This window comes from Hyalella azteca, unplaced genomic scaffold (genome assembly GCF_000764305.2).
Source record: "Hyalella azteca isolate HAZT.00-mixed unplaced genomic scaffold, Hazt_2.0.2 contig16941, whole genome shotgun sequence".
Taxonomy (NCBI): Eukaryota; Metazoa; Arthropoda; class Malacostraca; order Amphipoda; family Hyalellidae; genus Hyalella; species Hyalella azteca.
In genome coordinates this window covers 74661-94122 of record NW_025946746.1, presented here as the reverse complement: position 1 = coordinate 94122, position 19462 = coordinate 74661, and the positions used below count along the sequence as shown (strand labels likewise).

Here is a 19462-nt window from a genome sequence, read left to right as displayed (position 1 = left end):
TTTGGAAACTTTGATCCCATTTTATGGGATTTTTGTTTCAAGTTCAAACATTATGAGATTTTTCCCATAAAGTTTTTGTATAAAAACGGATATTACAGGTTTTCAAGAAGTAAAATAGAATAATTTTGATCCCCGATAACAATTTATTATTTTTCTCTCTGTTTATATGTATTTTCTTATTTGAAGCTCGTCAGTAATGATGGAAGGAATTTTCGTCCTCTGCATTTTCCAGAAATCACAAATTTTGTGTTCGAGTGCTGCGTCACTATCAGCTGGGTGAAGTGTATATAAGCCAGTGTTTGGGATGTTTCGAGCACAAAGTTAGCCAACGCTAACGTATTCAGGTGTTTGCTAGTTGCCACCATATCTGCTGTGAGACTGTGAGTACAGGCTGAGGCACAATGTCAACATACTATTTTATTTTCTGTTTTAGATGACCTTGATGATATGTTTCCCTTGAAATAAATTTCATAACTAGGCCTATTGTTCCTTGAAGTTTTACACTTGAAGGCTATTCCGCTATTTCTGGCCTTCTGGATTATACTGGATAGCATAGTAGTGGATACTGGAGAACTGAAATATACCTATCATTACTCAGTCATTAGTAATGCTTGTTGAGTTGTTGTTAGGAGTTGTCACTTATGTGCTTGATCCTGATTCCTGAAAGCATGCTAGCCTAACTTGCTAAAATGCTAATCTAAGCTGTCTGCAAGACTGCAACTGTATGCTAAGCTAAGTAATTTGGATTCTGGAATATATGGCTAAAGTTTCTTAAAATTGTGGGTATAATAAGTGTTTTATGAGTAATTTAATAATATTGCGGGCAAAAATATTTTTTCCTAATAATTATAAGGAAATTAGTCAAGGGCCACTAGATTTAGTAGATTAAAATTTTCCTACACATAAATTAAATATTGTGAATCCAATGTAATCAATTCTCAATACATTTGTAATCTTGCTGCCAAATTGGGAACTTGAGAAGTTTTATAAGAAATTAGATGGGATCATTGGGATGGGAGTTGGGAGATAAGTCATCTAGTAGGAAATAGGAATCTTGCAGCTCCAAAAAACAGCAGGAACCAGAAAGGCTCTAATTGCAGCTTGAATGGTAGCTTGGTAGGTATTATCTATATTTCATGCTGGTTGGGCCATAGCCTATAGTATATTAGGAATATGTTAAATTTACTGCAGTCTGCAAGCATAAGCATTTTCCAGGTCTCATACAATGGCAGTAGTCGTTGTAATTTCAAAGACTTTTGCTGAAGTTATCGACCAATTTTTTTACTTTACAACGACTTTCGAGCTAAAATAATAGGTCATTTATCTTTTTCAACGACTGCCAACTAATGGGACTCTTTCACAATAAACTTCTGACGACTGCCAACAAGCGACTTAGCGAGACCCGACAAGATACGACTGCGGTACTGACTAAAACCCGGACCCCAACAGCGCATTACGAGCGGCGGATGTAAAATGTTCAGCCCCGGGACNGATAAGAGTAAGGTGTGACCTCCGTATTTTAGGGAAAGCTTGCATTTGTTTACGCACAATATTTACGGTGAGGTGAAGCGGTGAATTCATTAGTAAAGAAACCTAAGAAGGCACTGCTGGTTTGAAAAATTAAACATTAATGCATTATCTGTTAGGTGTTTGTTGTATATAAAGAATATAATGTACATAGACTTAAGGTTATCTCATTATTAACGACTAGTCACTAGTGTTTTCATTGTTAAGTTATCGAACTACTGAAGAAACCTATCGACTATCGACTGCATAAATCCTATCGACTATCGACTGGCATGCGGTTGTTCAACGACCAGATGACCTTGAGATAAATTTTACAACGACTCTTGTGCCACACTATGAGACCTGGAGCATTTTTGTCTCCTTCATGAGTGGCCATAGGCCATAGCATAGCCTCTGCCAAATTTTCTTGTTTGGAAGGCATGAATATATATAGCATATAGCATGAAATATATTGCATGGCTCAACATCAATGAATTCAATCGCCTGTAACTATCATCATCTTACTATGCTGTTGCAGAGGAAGGTTGTGTGGTGGCTGTAGCCTTACCTAATTTTTGTCATGAGAACTTGAGAAAATTATGGATATCTTACTCTGTTCTTCATACCTACAATTCTTTGAAGCAATAAATGAAGAAGATTGGAATTTGGGAAACTGCTTCTTTTTACTAGAAACTAGCTGTGTCTGGTTTGGTGCTAGTGCTGCTAACTAGGGAAATAAGAGACTTTGCAATTATTTTTCAATAATTTTTCATTTAAAATCAAATTTTAAGTAATCACTAATCCCACATTAGTTGTTCTAGATTTGAATCAATAGATTTTTGTATTAAAGCATTTGCAAGTAAACCTTGATATAAAAAAACAATGTATAGGTATGATTTTTGCTTTCTGCCAATCCTGATACTTGCTCATCAGTTGTATGGCACTGGAAACAATTAGAACCCATATATACTATAATGAGTCTTTGTCAACTTATATTTAGTGCTTTTACAAAAAAGTGACAAAAGGAAATTTTATCTAAACAGATTCATTCATCACAGAAGAGTCAATTGCTCAGAGTGTGAATTTTCTCTCAACACTGAATTTGAAAGTTTCTTCAGACATTAGTCATGGAATTGCCACATATTGGAGAACACTGCAGTGAAGTGGCTTGCAGACAGCTTGGTAAGACATAGACAATAAGATAAAATGTCCTGATTTGTTTGCAAGTACGTTGTTCATGATAATGCTAATATTAATATTTGCAGCTATATATTATGACAAATGTCATTGTTATAGTTCATTATGAACATTACATTGCTTTGAATCTATGCTGATATTCTCATGAAACTGTAAAAGTTCTAGATATATTTGGATTTAGTTTAATTCATAATGTCGAAGTTCAAACAATAGTTGATGTCCAAGTAATTTTTCATTTTCAATACCATGTATTTTTCTATGTATATATTGCATATTATGAACCAATTTTACCATCTTTAAGAAAGCAAAGAGGACTAACTTCTCTCTTCTGGAAAAAAATTTTTTTACTCCTAAACAAAATATATGCATATGTATGTGGCTCATATGGATTCATGATAGATTTTTTTTACATATTTCCTATCTTTAGTAATATAAAATTTTTTATGTTGCTTGCCAAATAGTTCAATTTATCACTGGCTATGATAAGCATCTCTACTGCTAATGGTTGGGATAGTTGCAAGAATAAATGTGTGGCTATTTAGCCTAAAATATTTCATGTGCAGACAACAGGCTTGACCATGTAGCCCAGGTTGTTGAAGTGGTAATGTTCACTGGCAAACATACTAACCTTCTGGTGATCAATTATTATTATGACTCCTTATTTTTATATTCATTATGTCCTGAATTTATTAGAATTAATCCCTTATTCTAAGCACATTAGTCTCCATTCATCTCCAATTTACTGCATTACACACTTGTATTGCTGCAGTAGCAATGGCAAGATATCTAATACAGTAGGTCCTTCAATTATACATAGTACAATTAGTTGATTGTGTGTTCACTGATATAAATTGCATTAGCTGCTTCATTTTTTGTTTAATATCTTATTTATGACAATAATAGTATATATATGAAGATAGTCTTCTGTATAAAAAAAGATGGGGGAACATTTCTTGATTTCTAAATGAAAACCAAAAGAGTGGAATTTATCATTAAAGTCACCTGAGCCAGAGCTGTAGATAGACTTTCTAATTTGCTTCCTAGCCCAAAGAATATTTCAAGTTGTGATGAAAACACCTGAACCAGAGAATGCCTGAACAAAAATTCAAAAATTGCACAAATGAAATATCTTTACATTATTTTGCAATGCAATGCATGAATTCATCCCCAAACTTAGCAAAATTCTTATCTAATGCATGTTTTTTTCAGATTTCTTGCCGTTCACTTGTTCCCACTGCAAAAAGATATTTTGGTAAGTTACTTCAAATAACTGAAGGTTTCTTAAAGCTTCAGCTGCTGCTAAAATTTTACTAATCATTAATTAGGTACCTAGTTTTTCAAAATTTGCCTAAAAAAAATCTATTTATCCTCCTAGAAAATGCTCTATTCTCTTAGTTACTGGTAACTGAATAATTTTTGCCTCTCATTCAGTTGTAGTCTTTTTACTATATATCTACTATTTCAGTACTTATGCATCTGCACAAAAGACAGAAAATTTCAGTTCATCTGCCACTACCAGTCTCTGTGTTTGACAAGGTTTTGCTCCTAGAATATTAAAAAAAATGTTCCAAGTGTTAGACTGGGTAGAGCATTATTTTGTCCTGAGCTCAGGACACACGGACCTATTATTATATTCTTTCCCTTCATGATGCATTGTAAATACTCAGGCAAGAGTCCATTCCTTGCTCTAATTTGTTGACTGGTTTTATATGAAATGATTGAATTATCAGATTTCCCTGAAATAAAATTTTATATTTTAGAAATGATTATTTCTGCATCTTGGTAGGTAGAATTTAGTAAATTTCAGCTACAAATGAATCTTAAGCAATTAATTAATTTTTATCCACATTGATCAATTGATTGAAAATGAATGTTAAAATCCTTATAAATCTCATTTGCACCGTTGTGTATTTTGACAGCCTGCAGCACCACAAAGTTGCCAACCATCACTGCACAGAAGCCAGGCTCGTGGACGTTCAGGTTCCGGTGTGTCCACTCTGTGACCAGGCTGTGCCTGCACCGAGAGGACAGCCTCCTGACATTGCAATCAGCCAGCACTTGGACAACAACTGTAAAGTTAAGAAAGAAAAGGTAACCAGAGAACTAAACAGTTTGCATGAATGGCATTAGCAAAGTCATGACTTGCTCAAGGCCCTTCTTTCCTCAGTGGGCATTTGAATCTTGGGAGAAGCATCAAAAAAAGTATGATTATTCAGGATCGTCTCCCTTTTCTATCAATGTATTTAAACAATTCATTTTTAACTAATTTATACAAAAGAATATAAACTAATTTATTAACTCAGCTGCTATTATATATACCAATACAAATAAAATCAATGCTGCATACCTATACTTTGTTTACTTGTTTACTTTTCCTTCTAAAAGGAAGCCTAATTGTGGGAAAACATCTCACAGATTTTCACAAACAAATGCTGTTATCGTGGCTGCAAGAAAAAAGAGATGATGCCCATCGAGTGCCGCGACTGTGGTCTGAACTTCTGCTTGTCTCACCGCCACCCAAACGACCACACGTGTTCCAAAGTGCGCCGCATCAGCAGCACCGCTAACACCTCAGCCCAGGACAACTTTCCCTCACATGGCTCCTTTCTGCAGTCTCTCAGAGACCAGGCGGCGTGAGTAATTAAAATGGGTTGTGGAACAGATTGTGTGGGTGCCTGCAAACATCGTAATGCTTGGATGGCCTACTGTCAAAACTGCTCAAGTGCGGCGGATTGCGTCATGTAACGGCCGATTTCACATCTCTATGAGCTTAGATTGAAAAGCTGTTAGTGACTGGCTGACAGAGTAGGGAGCTTGTGGCTATTTTCCACATTACGGCGCCTGGACCTTTAGAAAGTCGGTTATTGTGCCTCTTATTAGAATCAGTGCATCAAATTGTCATTTTTAATCCAATTTGTGTTCTGAAATCTGTTCTGAAAATCTGTTCTGAAAATTAATATTTCTGTTGATAATGCAATAAGCAATTGCTGCTAACTGTTGAAATATTATTCATGAAAACAATCGTATAAAATAATTACCTAACAAATTCAGTGCTTGCTTTTAGGTTCCAACAATTAGTATGGCTGTGTCAAGCTTCATGTTTCCAAAATTTAGTTACTGCATCTCCTTTTACTGAAATGAGTGGAATTTATAACGCAGAAATCAGCAGCCATATTTTTTTATGTTGCATTATTTGTTCCTCTGAAATGAAGTCACGTAGGTTACGCTGTACAGTGAAGCGTGGCAAACGGTTTAGTAAGTGTGCTACCGTCGCAATGGAATTACTTACCATCATTTTCTATAGTAGATCGTTTCACAATATTTTTAAATGGTAAAACCAAGTTTTTGAACAACATCATGCTGATTTTAATGCCATATTTATTGCACCCTTATTTCTATAGTATCATGTTGATCGAAATGTTATGTTTATCATTTGCCTGCCGCTTCGATGTCATTCATGCAAGGTATGGAATAGGGGCGAGTGCTGTCAAATCCTGTTAATTGCTCATAAGCTTTTATTTTGCAGAAAACTTAGCTGCTTCCACTCTTAGCTGCTCATCTTGCCCAGTAAGATAGCTGCTCGGTGATGCCTGTTGTTGCTTACACTACAGCACCTCACAGCTTGTCTGAATGTTATTTTCACGAGAAATGTCAGACATTTATGCGCATGCATATATGATTTGTATCAGTTAATCGTTCGATCACTCATTTGTTTTGTCCTCATGCACATAATTAACAAATATATAGCTTATTAACTCTGCAACTTCCGACTAGGCAATTGAGTCTCATAACAAATAATGGCTTGAATTTTGAAAACAGGACATCTCGATTGCCATGACATTTCCGACTGACCCACATACTTTCTAGTAAGAAATAGATTTACTCAGGGATAGAACTTGCAACTTGTATGGCACACGTTCGCAAATAATCTAAAAAGAATTAATTTCACTGCTGGTTCCATGAAACGATCGCATTTATTAGCCGCTGATGTCAGGATCCCAAGTTAATTTAATGTTGTTTATGATATCGCCTATAGCTGAAGTCATTATAGCGCAAGCAATTTATACAAAATATTTTTTTACCGCAGTTCCCGCCTAAACATTGTGACTAGATGCATAGCTTTAATGAACTTTTATATCATTCTTAATGATTGTGTCATGATTAATGAGCCAAAGGATCATTGAATCCTGCAGACTAATTGTAAGTATCATATAATTGATTATGAATGGGCTAATACTTGAGGCGCACCCAGCATAAGGCGAGACACTCGTTCTTATGCTGTCAAGTCTACTCGGTCTTTCAGGTCCCTGAGTCGCAGGCTCGAGCAGTGCAGTGCTTGCTGCTGTTCTTGTTTAACTCTTGCAAAAATTATTTGCTGAAAAATGACAATTTATGATATTTTTTACATTTTTTCGTTATTTTTATATTTCAATTTTCTTATCTAAAAATATTCTTGAATTAGAATTTTATATATTATTTTGTATTATTATTCTTAAGTGATAATAACAGCGTTTCTGTTTTGTACATGAAGAAGCACAAGAAGCACATTCATGAAAATAAAACGAATTTTGATTGCTTTTTACATTTTGCATGCAAAAAGTGCCTATGCATAGACATACAATATCTTGGCTGAAAAAATGGGATCTCAGCGGATGGTAATGTTACTGTGCAGAAATCGGATCCGAGAAACAGGCGTCCAAATTCCCAGCAATGGTCAAAGAATGTCAATTACAACGTAATCTTCCTACCAAACGCGACGAAATAAGTCGATATGAACGTAATCTTCCTACCCAACCCCATAACATAAGTCAATTTGAACGAAATCTTCCTACCAAAGGCGATGAAATGAGCCAATTTGAACGTAATCTTCCTACCGAACGCGACGAAATAACATGTTAAAAATTATTGCATGATGTTTTCATTGTTGACATTATTTTTTCACTGCGCAGTGCACGCTTCGGACCGAACCCTTTCACTGCCGTCAACAGTAGCTCCTCTCACACCTCGGGGGGCGTCAGTGCTGCTGCTGTATCCAGGATACAAGCTGGCATGGTGGGTTGTCATGGACTCGTCTTGAAGCAAGTTGTGCAGTGAAAAAATTTCGTGTCTAATGAGGAACCCGGAGTAGAGAATTGTTTGTCTATTAATAATTGTCTACATTAATGTTGATAATAATTAATAAACTTAATTGGTGACTAGAAATTTCTGTAAATGACAGAATGTCGATATGTTTCTATTTTCCTTTTCAATCTACTAATTAAATTTATTTCCGTAATACGAAATTTTCTAGTGCAAACAAAATGTAAATAATCAAATAATATGTGACTAAATAACGCTGTACTGACATTTCAATTGGTGATCCTTTTTAACGTGCGCATGTAATTATATCAATAAAGATTTTCTTCCTGAAGCATTAACTGAAACCTAATTAGTAATTTCGAAGTCCACGATAATGTTTGGCTAACACTCGGCCAACTTAATAGTGGTTGGCATTGAATGAGTTAACGTAGGCTATAATGAAAAAAAAACACACATACATACATACTGTGCGTTAAAGACACGATGCTTGACGAGATAGGGCAGTTATTACAAGGAATGAGTAAAATTAACACGTACAAGTGTTGCAGAGTGAAGACGAGGCGCTGGCGCGAGCCCTGGCAGAGTCTGAGCAGCAGGTGCGCGTCGCCACGACCACAGCGCCTAGCAGCAGCTCCCCCGCCACGCCTGCTGACGACGACCTTCTGCTGCAGCAGGCGATCGCCGCCAGCCTGCGCGACACACGCGCTTCACAGCGGCGCTCTAGTCAAGACTGCCGGCTCTTATAGCACAACGCTCCTATACTTATAACTTATTTATAACCTCCTCCTCACTCCTTGGCCTTCATGAACACTGGTAGTTGTAATCATTACAATTAACGTCTTGATGTTCTATTACACAATGAGGTGGTGCAGCTCTAGCTAACTGTAACGGTGAACGCGATGCCACTAAATAATTACTAATAATACAATAAATAACGGGTCCTTCAGCTACTGAAGTTGCAGTGCCTGCATGGCCAGACACGCTTACGCTTGGCGCTGCTGTGGCAACATAGAGCAACATCTAATACTTGTAATTTATTTACTTATTAAGTTGATGTTATTGCGATACGGTTTGCAATTTTGTGCACAGACATAAATTTGGGCTTGACATGACGACCTGTTGGGCGGTTACTGCCTCGTATTTTATTAAAATCTGCTGAGCGTGCGCTTAAATTCAATTCTGTTGCGAGTCAGGATACCACATGAATAAGTTTCAAATTACTGGCTGGAGTTGTTCAATTATAAAAAGTTTCGATTATGATTTTTTATTGTGGATTCTTTTCTAATTTTACTAACAACTATTTGATGTTTAAGAAGCGATTAATATTTGAAAATTATTGCTGCACCACAATGCCCTTCATGTTAACTCATCACTTGGTGCAATGGAATTTGTTGTGCCATTGCAGTGCACTGCACGGCCACTTGTTACCCATTGCTTCTATGAAACTATTCACAGTCATCTACTACGAAACTACTCGGCGCATCACCTTGTGCGAGTATACTAGAAATTATCGAATTTTTTTTTCTGATTTAATGTCGTGGGTGTTTTACCCTCGCTCGTTCTGCTGAGTGTTTTTACTGTCTCGCTTCTATGAACGGAATAACGCGTGTCTCTGTGCCAGTTTATTCTTATTTTAGACGGCTGTTATACAGTACCGAACTCTGTACTGTATCTGTAATTACTGTGTCAACATGAAAATGTAACTATAATGTTGTTCATCACTCATTTGAATGAATTAGCTACTAAGAATATTTTATAAATGGATATATTTTTCATGGCTCTTAATGGCTTGTAGATATTTATGCAACAAATTGTTGGTTTCATTGTTCCAATATATCCTAAAAAGAAATAATATACGTTTAAAAATTACTTTTTAAAGACAACACTTCTAAAGAATCCAGTGTTTCCAATGTTACAGATGTACAATGAATTTCTAATTTTATTTTCGAATATTAAAAAATTAATTTTTTTAATTTATTTCAATATATAATTTTTTTTTCAACATTATTTATTCTGTCAATTTATTCATGCATTGCCTCCAACTTCACACAAGTGTGCAGAATTTCAGGTCAATTGGACAAGTAAAAGTGTGTCAAATATCAGTTATAAGATTTGTAGCTGACAAAATTATTTTTTCACTCTTTTTAAAATTGGAAAAAAAACATTTATTTTAATTTTTAAAATAATTTATTTTGTCATTTGATTCTTGCATTGTCTCCAACTTTACGCCAGTGTGCAAAATTTCAGATCGATAGGATAAGTAGAAGTGTGTTAAATTTCGATTATAAGACTTGTAGCAGACAGACAGACAAACAAACAAACAAGAAGTGAAGTTAGAGAGAAGTGTTATAAAAAAGATAATCTGCAATGCGTTTTGTATGTCGATTGCGTACAAACGTCTCAAACAAGCTACCAGAAAGAATTTTATTCAAGTCTAGTTTATACTTTTGATTATTTGAAAACTCCGCAATGAACTTGTCGGTCTCTGTCTTTGCTACTCTTGACATGGGTAAGTAATGGCTTAAAAGCTACTGATGTGTCGAGTTAATATAGGCTGCAACTTATTGGTATGGGGGATCCATCTACGTTTCTTCGTCTTTTATGTCATCTTCGACTCGTTAGCTGTCTTGAGGATATCTCTTTATTTTAGTCATACTACTTTGGTAATAAAACACAACATAAACGTGATGTTTATGGTAGTAAAACCAGTCTGCATCGCAAGACTTGTTTGATAATTATATGACGAGTGAAAAAATCAACTACCACGAAACTTTAGTCTCAGTTGCTAAATCTGCTTGAGCAAACAACGAAAACGAATACCAACCAATGTGCCTCAATACAGTTAATTTCTCATTATTCTTTTCGAATTAATTTTGGACAACGGAGGTGCTGCCTGAGTTTGAGCTGAGTAAAGCTCTTGTATGCAATATCTTCTCAACATTTTTTCCTATAAATGACATATTTTCCTTGATCGTTGTATCTAATACGTCTAATTTACTGGAGTGACGTTTTATTTTTTAAAGACCATCTTTGCTCACTCGGCTCGCTAGATAAACTTTGTCTTGTTTATTTTGGGTATCTTTGTTAGCACCTATGGAGGTGACGTTTTACTGACGCTAATTCATTATTTTACTTGGAGATAATTATCCGTCTTCTTGCCTACTTTGTCATATCTAAACTTTTCAATTATGTGCCTTGTGATAACTAGTCTTCTGACACTTCATCACTCCTGTCATCTGGAAAACCACAGTAATCATAGCAGCGATTGCTAGTGAGATCCTACCACCAGTGCCAGTGAGTTTGGTGATCGAGCGAGTAGAATATCGAGGACAAATTTTGTCCAGTAACCTTATTCGTATTTCGCTGTCCAATTGAATTATCCTGTAAACTGAATATTAATTTTAGGTACTTCGTGAACAATGCGTGCGCTTCAACTTGTCAAGAATATCTCTCTGATCTTGGATAAGCATTTCATCTGAAAATGATGTGAAAAGTTTTTATAATCATTTGTAGCGTCTGGGGAGAAGCAGTTTTTTTTTAAGTAAGGATGATAGGAAATGAAGTTAAAGTAAAGTTACGTTCTCCGAACGCTTCATGTTCTCCGAATGTAAAGCTTCGGGTAGCTCTGTTTTTTCCACTTTTTTAAAATTCTTTAACTGTTTTTTTCTTTAAAAATCTGCTTTCTCGTTTGAATGTACTAGAAATTTACTGAGCATATTTACACATTTTTCCGTCCTGTCTCATGAGGCATGTTGTATGTCATCAAGTCTTATAAAAAACCTTTCCATATAAAGTAATATATAATTTCAACTTTGTTTGATATGAATTATCCTTTTAGTGCCAAATAAGGTTTTGCGATTACTGGTTTTATGTGGGGTGCGCGGCGTGAGCGAAATGAATCACTTAACTAGCAGTTAATAGATTCTCTTACATGGGGTCGTCTGACGTTTTAACGTAAATCGTTTTCTGAGGCAGTTTACTGTAACTACCCACCATCGAGCTTAGAGTGTCATACTACGGGTCTAAGTTATGAAGATTATCTTAGCGCTTTTCTACTGTCATAAGATTAATAGCATTCTGCTGTCCTAGTTTTTTTACTAGGATTCTTAGCGTTTGTCATTGTCTACTATATCTTGAGTGGCTGACGCATCGTGTAAGCGACCTGTCTGTTCTGTTGCTGCTCTCTTGTCCGTTGTTGAAGTCTAAGAAATGCACCCGCTCATATTTTTGTCGACGAACTGATCATTTACCTCTTAACACCCCCCCATGGTGGTGGGTGGTTAGTGATTTTTATTATTTAATTCCTGATGACACAGGTCTGCCACCTTGTTGATGCTTGTAATTTTCTCAAGGCACTGGTGCTAATAGGCTTCTTATGTGATTTGTTAGTAAACCTCGGATCTTGTTGAGAATAAGCACTCCAGTTTGACCTTGTTAATAAAACGCTCCCCAGTGTAAAGCTTTGTGGAGAATAACTTTGTTGATCCACCCTTTCAGTATTAACCTTTTCAATTAAATACCTTGTTAAGAATATGCACTTCAGTAATGATCTTGTTAAGAATACGCACCATATTAACATCTGGGGTGCTTATCCTTACAAGATCCTAAACCTCTATACTACTTTTACTGCAAGGAGTGCGAGACACCAAACTTTCCCGGCTTCGATCTCGATGTCTACAAATATAATATTCTCATTCTTGAAGTGTTAATGGAAAACTGCAATTAATTTTTTCACCCAAACTAATAAAGTTGAATTCTAATCATGAATTGGAATAGAACTTGATAAAGTACAAGTAAGAAACGTATTTCGGCTTTGTTATTTAACAATAAAAACTGATTCCAATTTTTGAGTCAACATTCGTCAGTTGCCTTGACAAGTAACTTTTATTTTCTGGTAAAAAGTTCGGCTATCCAGTTAATTTTTTCTTGCGTTAATTGTTGCTTGGTGTCTCGCGCAGGGGCTTGGACACACCCCCGGTCCTGAGTCCTGGTCAGCTCTCTGATTCCTTATTGCTAAAGCGCTAGTAAACACGTGGCCACTAAACTAAAACTAACTAAACTCGACTACCTTAAAATAGTGTATTCCTTGAAATATTGAAGTTGACTGTATACACCATATAGCATATAAATACATACTTAAGTTCGAAATAAAAAATTTTCATGTCGTTTGGGGAATATCGATCCTCACCTGACGGAAAATTCATAGCCATCGTCTGGTATCAGCATCACGTTTCAAAATTTGCGTAAAATAAAATGGCTTATTGCTTATTAATAGCGGCAAATGTTTACCGTGCAAATATTTGTTCCTAAGTCGTTGGGATAACATGGCAGAAGAGGTTGACCATGTTAAGGAAAGCTTCAGGTCCTCCACTGTGACGTTTATATAACGCATTCTTCTTGGCTCCCGAACTCCACCGTGAGCTCGTCTTGTCTGACGCCTGCCTTCGTGGTGACATGCCTGCCGTGGCACGCCCTTAGACGGAGAGGGTTGGTGCTCGGTGCGCATCATGGAGGCTATCTAAATAACATTCAATTGCAGCTAATCTTAAATGATTTGTTCTTCTTGTTAAGGAGATGATGTTTATTTGTTATTAAAATGAAGAGTAGAATAAGGCAGTTCAAATTTAATAATATTATTATCGTCTTATAGTTGTCAGGAGATCAGCATAGAAATGTAATTCTGTCTTGTTAACATCATTCTGTCTTATCAACAAAAATGCGGACCTCTTTGACTACCGTATACTCAGTCGAATTCATTTATCAACAGACATTGTAAAAGAAGTGGAAAAATCATTCAAGTCAATCCTCTATTTAATCTATGTGCGATGACATTGAGTCAATTTTCAAGCTAATGCTGATTTCAAGCAATTTATTAATATGGATTTATTAAGAAAAGAAACGTGTCGTGAAGCGGTGTTCTCCTCGTCCAGCGACGTTCCATTTTATACAAAATATACCAGCATCAGATTTTTCTGAATATTCACCCGCTCGTGGTCGGTCGAATATGAGTCAGCGTTTCGATGGTACCGACGTATCATAGGTACGTAAAGCTCTGATACACATTGAGGCTGCTGCGACGCATAGATGTGCTCACGGCGCGTCCACCGGTTTTTTCTTATGTTGGCCTTCTGCTGAAATAAATGTGAGTGTCCCTGGTTTAGTTTCACTACCTCGAAGAGCTGTACAAGATGGCGATACGGCTATCGAAGAAGAGGCGCGTGTGGTTGCTGCTGTGCGTGGCTTCCCTCACTCTGATGCTGCTGGCGGCGACCAGGTGGATGCGTGGCACTTCTGGCCCTCAGCTGCACCCCTCAGCCCTCACTCTGCACTCTCGCAATGCAGGTGAGTTCTCAGTCTCTACCCTCTAGCAGTAGATGTTATTATCAAACACAATTTCAAAATAAAGAATTTCTAGCCCGAAGTTATTCATTGTTTAACAGAATCTGCATTAATTGTTTTCTTGTAGCTACACTTATTTACCCTCTGTGATGTCGCGAATTCGCACCGATGTTGCCATACGACTGACTTTGACAAATACTTGTGACTAATCGCTTGTATGAACTGGACGGACTGTAAGCGAGCTTTCAGAGTCTTCCAGTTATTCCAAGTTGTTTACACAGATTAACAATTGAATTTGATGAAATGTGCGATACGAGTATGTCTCCAAGGTAAAATTCATCGAGTTCAATTAATTTTCGAAGGCATAATGTCTTATGATGCATTCTTCAGGTGCTCCAATTGCTTGGGTGCGAGGCCAGAATCAACACACAGGGTATCTGCGTCACGTACACGAAGTGCTGAGCTTCCTTGGTTACACGGTGGTGAACTACACCGACGCTGAGGGCCTCACGCAGCCCTGGGACTTGTTGTGGTCACACGCTTACCCTTTCAAAGAGTTACGACCTTTGATGCTAAGACTACAGCCACACCAACGAGTTAATCACTTCCCTGGCTCCGGGTTCATCAGTAACAAAGTTACCTTGGCTGAAAGTGAGCTGAAGTCGGTGCCGCACGCTTTCCGTATCCCCAAAGATCGTGAAAAGCTGCTCAATTACGCCAAACTTAACCCTGCTAAGTTGTTTGTACAGAAGAGCAACAACCATCGAGGTATTGCGGTCAAACCTCTCTCTGAACTCGACCTCAGCGCTGAAGGTTCATTCGTCCAGGAGTTTGTCCACAATCCGCTCCTCATCGATGGACATAAGTTCGACATCGGGCTGTACGTCGTTTTAACTTCCGTGCGTCCATTGCGCGTATACATCTACTGGGGCGACGTTCTTTTCAGGTGATTATAGTCTTTATAATGAAAGCTAGTTTGCACTGAAACCTCTGAGCGATATTCCTCCATCTGGCGATAATTGAAGCTGAAGCTGTGAACTCACTAAATTCTGAATGAGTGATTAACACGACAGAATTTTTTTATATTACGGCTGGTCGTATGTGGTCATTGAACGAGCTTCCCCAATGCCATAGTCTTAGTAAAAGAAATATACCTTCTAGGACACTCTAGTTTCAGATCGATGTAAACTGAGCTGAAATATTTCGATTGCTCACTCATTTTAGACCATTCAATAAATAGCATTGCAGTTAACGACACCAAACAAGTTAAAGGTCAGTGTCCTGTAACTAACCTCAAGGCTGGACGTTTTAATTATATCGCCGTGAACTGAACCATGTTATCATGTTGATTTTTTTCTCTTCAATGTTACTATCTCGAGATTCATGGTTCAGGTTCTGCCCCGAAAAGTACCACCCATTTGATCCCGCTGTGAAGGATAAGTACGTTGTAGGTGACGACTACATGCCTACGTGGAAAGTGTCTTCGCTCATCCCGTACTACACACTGCAGGGCTTTGGCATGAAGCAGTCATTCGATGCCTGGCTCAGAGATCAGGACAAGGTTGGTCTTTTTCACTATCACTCCTCATATCTAAACTACAGCTCAAGTCTTACTCCTGTAGCTTTTATTGCTGGAAGATACCAGTGCGAAATTTTATTCCTTTCTCCGAAACTCATCCTGTTTGGAATGTAAACTCATTGAGAATGCGGTCGCTGCGATTTTAGCGTAAAATTTTCAGTTATTTTGTTTGTTTAAACTTCATTTTAATGGTGATGTCTATCTTATAGTCCAGATCTAAAGTCACTGTGGATGCTGTTCAGAATTGTCTCGTTAAAAGCTCGTAGGAAGACGTCAGCTCTCAAGATACGACATTTATTTTATTTATCATGCTGCCTGCATGCAGCGATGCCCTAAGCATCCCACAAACTGCACCTGTTCCTGTTCAGGACCCTGAGCTGGTGTGGAAGGGCGTTAGAGACGCCATCTCCGAGGTCTTCTACGCCAAGGAAGACGCGATCATCGGCGCCGTCCTCAACTACAAGCGCCGGCACAACTTCTTCGAGATGATGCGCTTCGATCTCATCGTTGACGCCGACCTACACGTTTACTTGATGGAAGCAAACATGTCTCCAAACTTGTCTTCCGCGCACTTTAAGCAGAACAAGCTGTTGTACCGCCAAGTTGTTAAGCATGTTTTGGGCGTCGCCACGTTGCCCGTCAATGAACTGATGGCCGCTGCCAGACTCAGATCAGAACATTTGACCAAGACCGACCCAAGCGTCGCTGTTAATTTAGAGTTGTCTGAAGACCAGCAAATGAATGCAGCTTTTAAGGACGTAAGCGTTTTTCCTGAGCACTGCGCCACCAACTGCGCCGGAGATGCCAAAGGTTCCAGCGACTCGAAAGGTTCTGACTGCGATGACGTGTCGTGCCAACTCTGCCAGCGCTGCGTCAGTTCAGAGCTTCTACAGGAGCTCCTGCGAGCTCATGGGGAGCACCAGCGCAGGGGCATGACCCGCCGCCTCCTGCCGCCCCCCATTACGCCCCCCAGTGCTGCACACACTCCAGCCAACATATCGCACATCAACCCTGACAACACGCTCATCACTGAGTGGTTCAGAGGCAAGTGCTTGCTGGACGACACTTTCTGCTCGTAGTTGAATGATAGGCACTACCTCTTCGGACCCTGGTTTTGCAGCGATAATATTGTCGATAAGAAATTCAAATATGATGCAGCGTAAACAGCTTCAATATCGACTCTCATCATATGCTTTACTGAAATTGAAAAATAGTTACGCGACTATGTGGAATTCGATTCGAGACGACAGAAGTCAATGTAAAATCAAAGGAAATTGAACATAATAAAAACGTTACAAACTTAGAGAACTCGGGAGCTCAAAACAAGCCACTCGACGAGATACTCAAACCGATGTACTCAGAAGACAATAGTGTTCTTGTCAAAGAAAATACTGATCTTGAAATAAGCTCGGAATTATGTGTATATTATTTCTCGAAGTTGAAATCGTCACTGGCGAACTCGATATTTGTCAAAAAGCAGTTTTCTAGTGTGCGAATAAGTTAGGCTCATTCCAGTTTGGATAGAATTCCGGCTTCCTCATAATTTGTATTGCGTCTTGTATTGAGTACTTCAGTGTTTTACTTTTTCTGGACCTTGACTTAAATGAGATTAAAGCGAGGCTGCTGAAATTAAGGGTACCATTACTTCATCTAATGAACTCCGTGAATAATTTTCTTTAAGAAAATGGACATAATTTATAGAACAATATAATTTCAATGTGAGAGTCGATATCCGTTTCTGCATGAATGAGATGAGTTTGAAATATATCCTGATAGTGGCTTTTTGAAATAAATCCTGATAGTGGATAAATAATGAGTGATAACTCATGAAGCCACTGAGCTTCCACGAGTGGCAACTCATGTTAGTTGTTATCTCGACTTCGTGGTCTTTAATTATATCAAGTTAGAGCTTTTAGCTGTTTTTTTTTATTCGTCTTATACTTTTACTGATAATATCAGGTAGGCTTTAGAATTTATATACATAATTTATTTATATAATCGTGATGTATTTTCGTTAATTTGGGCGCGAGTACGTAGGTCCTCTTTATTCGAACATCCTTCGACTAGAACAATTTACAATCCGAAAAAATGGGTAAATAAACTTTATTTATATATGTTTATAAATAGGCCTTGTTGCGGCGTCTGCAGAAATTCTTCTCAATAAGTTCACCTAATTAGTTATTTCGCTATTTATTCCCAACTTTTTATAGATTTTTTGAGATTTTGGATAAATGTTACATCGCTTGATCGTCACGGTATTTGCGCCGTGTGTAAGCGCTGGATTAGGTTACGTTTTTTAGTTACGCTTTTACGTTTTTATTGCTCAATTTATGGTGCTGCAAGTTTTATGTTCTGATGCATGTTAAGCTGAGTATAATTATAGTGTAAGGATAACTCTGTTGCACATGAGCTATTATATCTTAGTTTATTGTGATATGTTACGTTTAAAGTCGCAAGAATGGAAGTACTCATATTATTTAGTTGAACATATTTTCCCCGTGGCAGCTTTTTGTGTTAGCTCTCGATTGCGCGATTAGTTTGAATGTCCCGTAGGTAAAGCATTCGACATGACCGACCTAAGGCCAGAGGTGACCAAATTGGGGCTCGCCACCCCAGTTCAACAGGCCGAGTGACATCACTTGAATTGACATGATTAACCTTCAGAAGCCGTACTAACATAAACACTTACGAGTTCCTAACTCCGTCAGCCTATCAGCGACGGCTTTTCAAACCAAACTTAGACATCACAGACTAGAGATCGGCAGCTACGCGTACTTACGAGAGAGTTTTGATATTACGGCGCGTTTCTGGTTTGCAAGTAACAAGCTTTTTCAGGATAATTTCGGTCCCTGGTGTCTTGGACGGGTCTGAGTTAGTAACAAGTTTGGGAATTAAGTCCTTTGCCGTGGGAATTACGGAAGCTACATCACGGTAAAGGACTTCACTCTGTGGTCTCATTTATCAGTGATGAATAATATTCGTAAACTTAGAATCTCTCGTGTTTCATTTATTATCGACGAATGCTATTTTTTTATTAGCATTTATCTACCAAATTTTATTTTTAGCATTACTTGGAATATTCAGCAAACTTTGATGCTGGTAAATGTTATAGCTCTGCGGCTTTGTGTGGGTGCGAAGTAGACGCTATCATATATTTAATATTTTCGACTTTCAGACAGCTTCGAATTCTGTGACAGAATCAAGCAATTATTTCGTCCATCGAGCTTTGATTTCGTTCGACTGTCAATAGACTGACGTTTCTAAAACATGTGCCGGTATTTATCGAAATGTCGAGGAAAATTTCATGCGGAAAAAGACTTTTGAACCAAACATGCACTTACCTCAAAGGTTTTATCCCCTGTTAAAGTAAGCGTTTACAATGTCATTTTGGGTTTCGTGTTTGCAGCGATTACATATATTTTCTGTGCATTCATGTGTCTTTAAGTTATAACCTTCCATGCAATGGCTACAAGAGTCGAAAACTGTCCCTAAAAGGGGTAATGTTAAGTAACAGTGTTCAAGTCTTCATACTTTTTATGCATCTCAGCGTTTGTAACCTAATATATGAATTATGTGCCTTTGAGCATTATACAGGGTGTTTCAGAATTAAGTAACCCTTTTAATTTGTTAATAAATAAAAAACTAAGAACGTTATGAAGTTGAAACTTGTTTTATTTAAAAGAAGAACATTTTTATGGTAATATTGTATCCTAGTTTTTAAATATAATATCTTTTAAATGCCCACCACAATTGTTTTGACAA

General features: G+C 37.6%; 2 protein-coding genes across 2 annotated transcripts; both read left to right on the top strand.

Annotated features, from left to right (window-relative positions):
• Window positions 1-288: 288 nt before the first annotated feature.
• LOC108664479 (AN1-type zinc finger protein 2A) lies at window positions 289-9593 on the top strand. Its single transcript, XM_018151072.2, has 7 exons — window positions 289-380; window positions 2550-2688; window positions 3913-3955; window positions 4623-4794; window positions 5119-5336; window positions 7653-7755; window positions 8331-9593. Exons 2-7 carry the CDS (start codon window positions 2634-2636, stop codon window positions 8526-8528), a joined length of 789 nt encoding a protein of 262 aa, XP_018006561.1. The 5' UTR covers window positions 289-380; window positions 2550-2633; the 3' UTR covers window positions 8529-9593.
• A 2959-nt stretch (window positions 9594-12552) lies between these two features.
• On the top strand, window positions 12553-19133 carry LOC108664477 (probable tubulin polyglutamylase ttll-15). Its single transcript, XM_018151071.2, has 4 exons — window positions 12553-14124; window positions 14512-15067; window positions 15514-15682; window positions 16069-19133. The coding sequence occupies exons 1-4, from the start codon at window positions 13971-13973 to the stop codon at window positions 16777-16779; spliced, it is 1590 nt and encodes a 529-aa protein (XP_018006560.1). The 5' UTR covers window positions 12553-13970; the 3' UTR covers window positions 16780-19133.
• Window positions 19134-19462: the final 329 nt, after the last annotated feature.

Coding starts and splice junctions, on each gene's coding strand:
- LOC108664479 (XM_018151072.2), top strand. CDS start 2,634: ATGGAATTGCCACATATTGGAGAACACTGCAGTGAAGTGGCTTGCAGA. Junction 2,689..3,912: donor AGTGGCTTGCAGACAGCTTG/GTAAGACATAGA, acceptor TGTTTTTTTCAG/ATTTCTTGCCGTTCACTTGT. Junction 5,337..7,652: donor TCTCTCAGAGACCAGGCGGC/GTGAGTAATTAA, acceptor TTCACTGCGCAG/TGCACGCTTCGGACCGAACC.
- LOC108664477 (XM_018151071.2), top strand. CDS start 13,971: ATGGCGATACGGCTATCGAAGAAGAGGCGCGTGTGGTTGCTGCTGTGC. Junction 14,125..14,511: donor TCTGCACTCTCGCAATGCAG/GTGAGTTCTCAG, acceptor TGCATTCTTCAG/GTGCTCCAATTGCTTGGGTG. Junction 15,683..16,068: donor GGCTCAGAGATCAGGACAAG/GTTGGTCTTTTT, acceptor GTTCCTGTTCAG/GACCCTGAGCTGGTGTGGAA.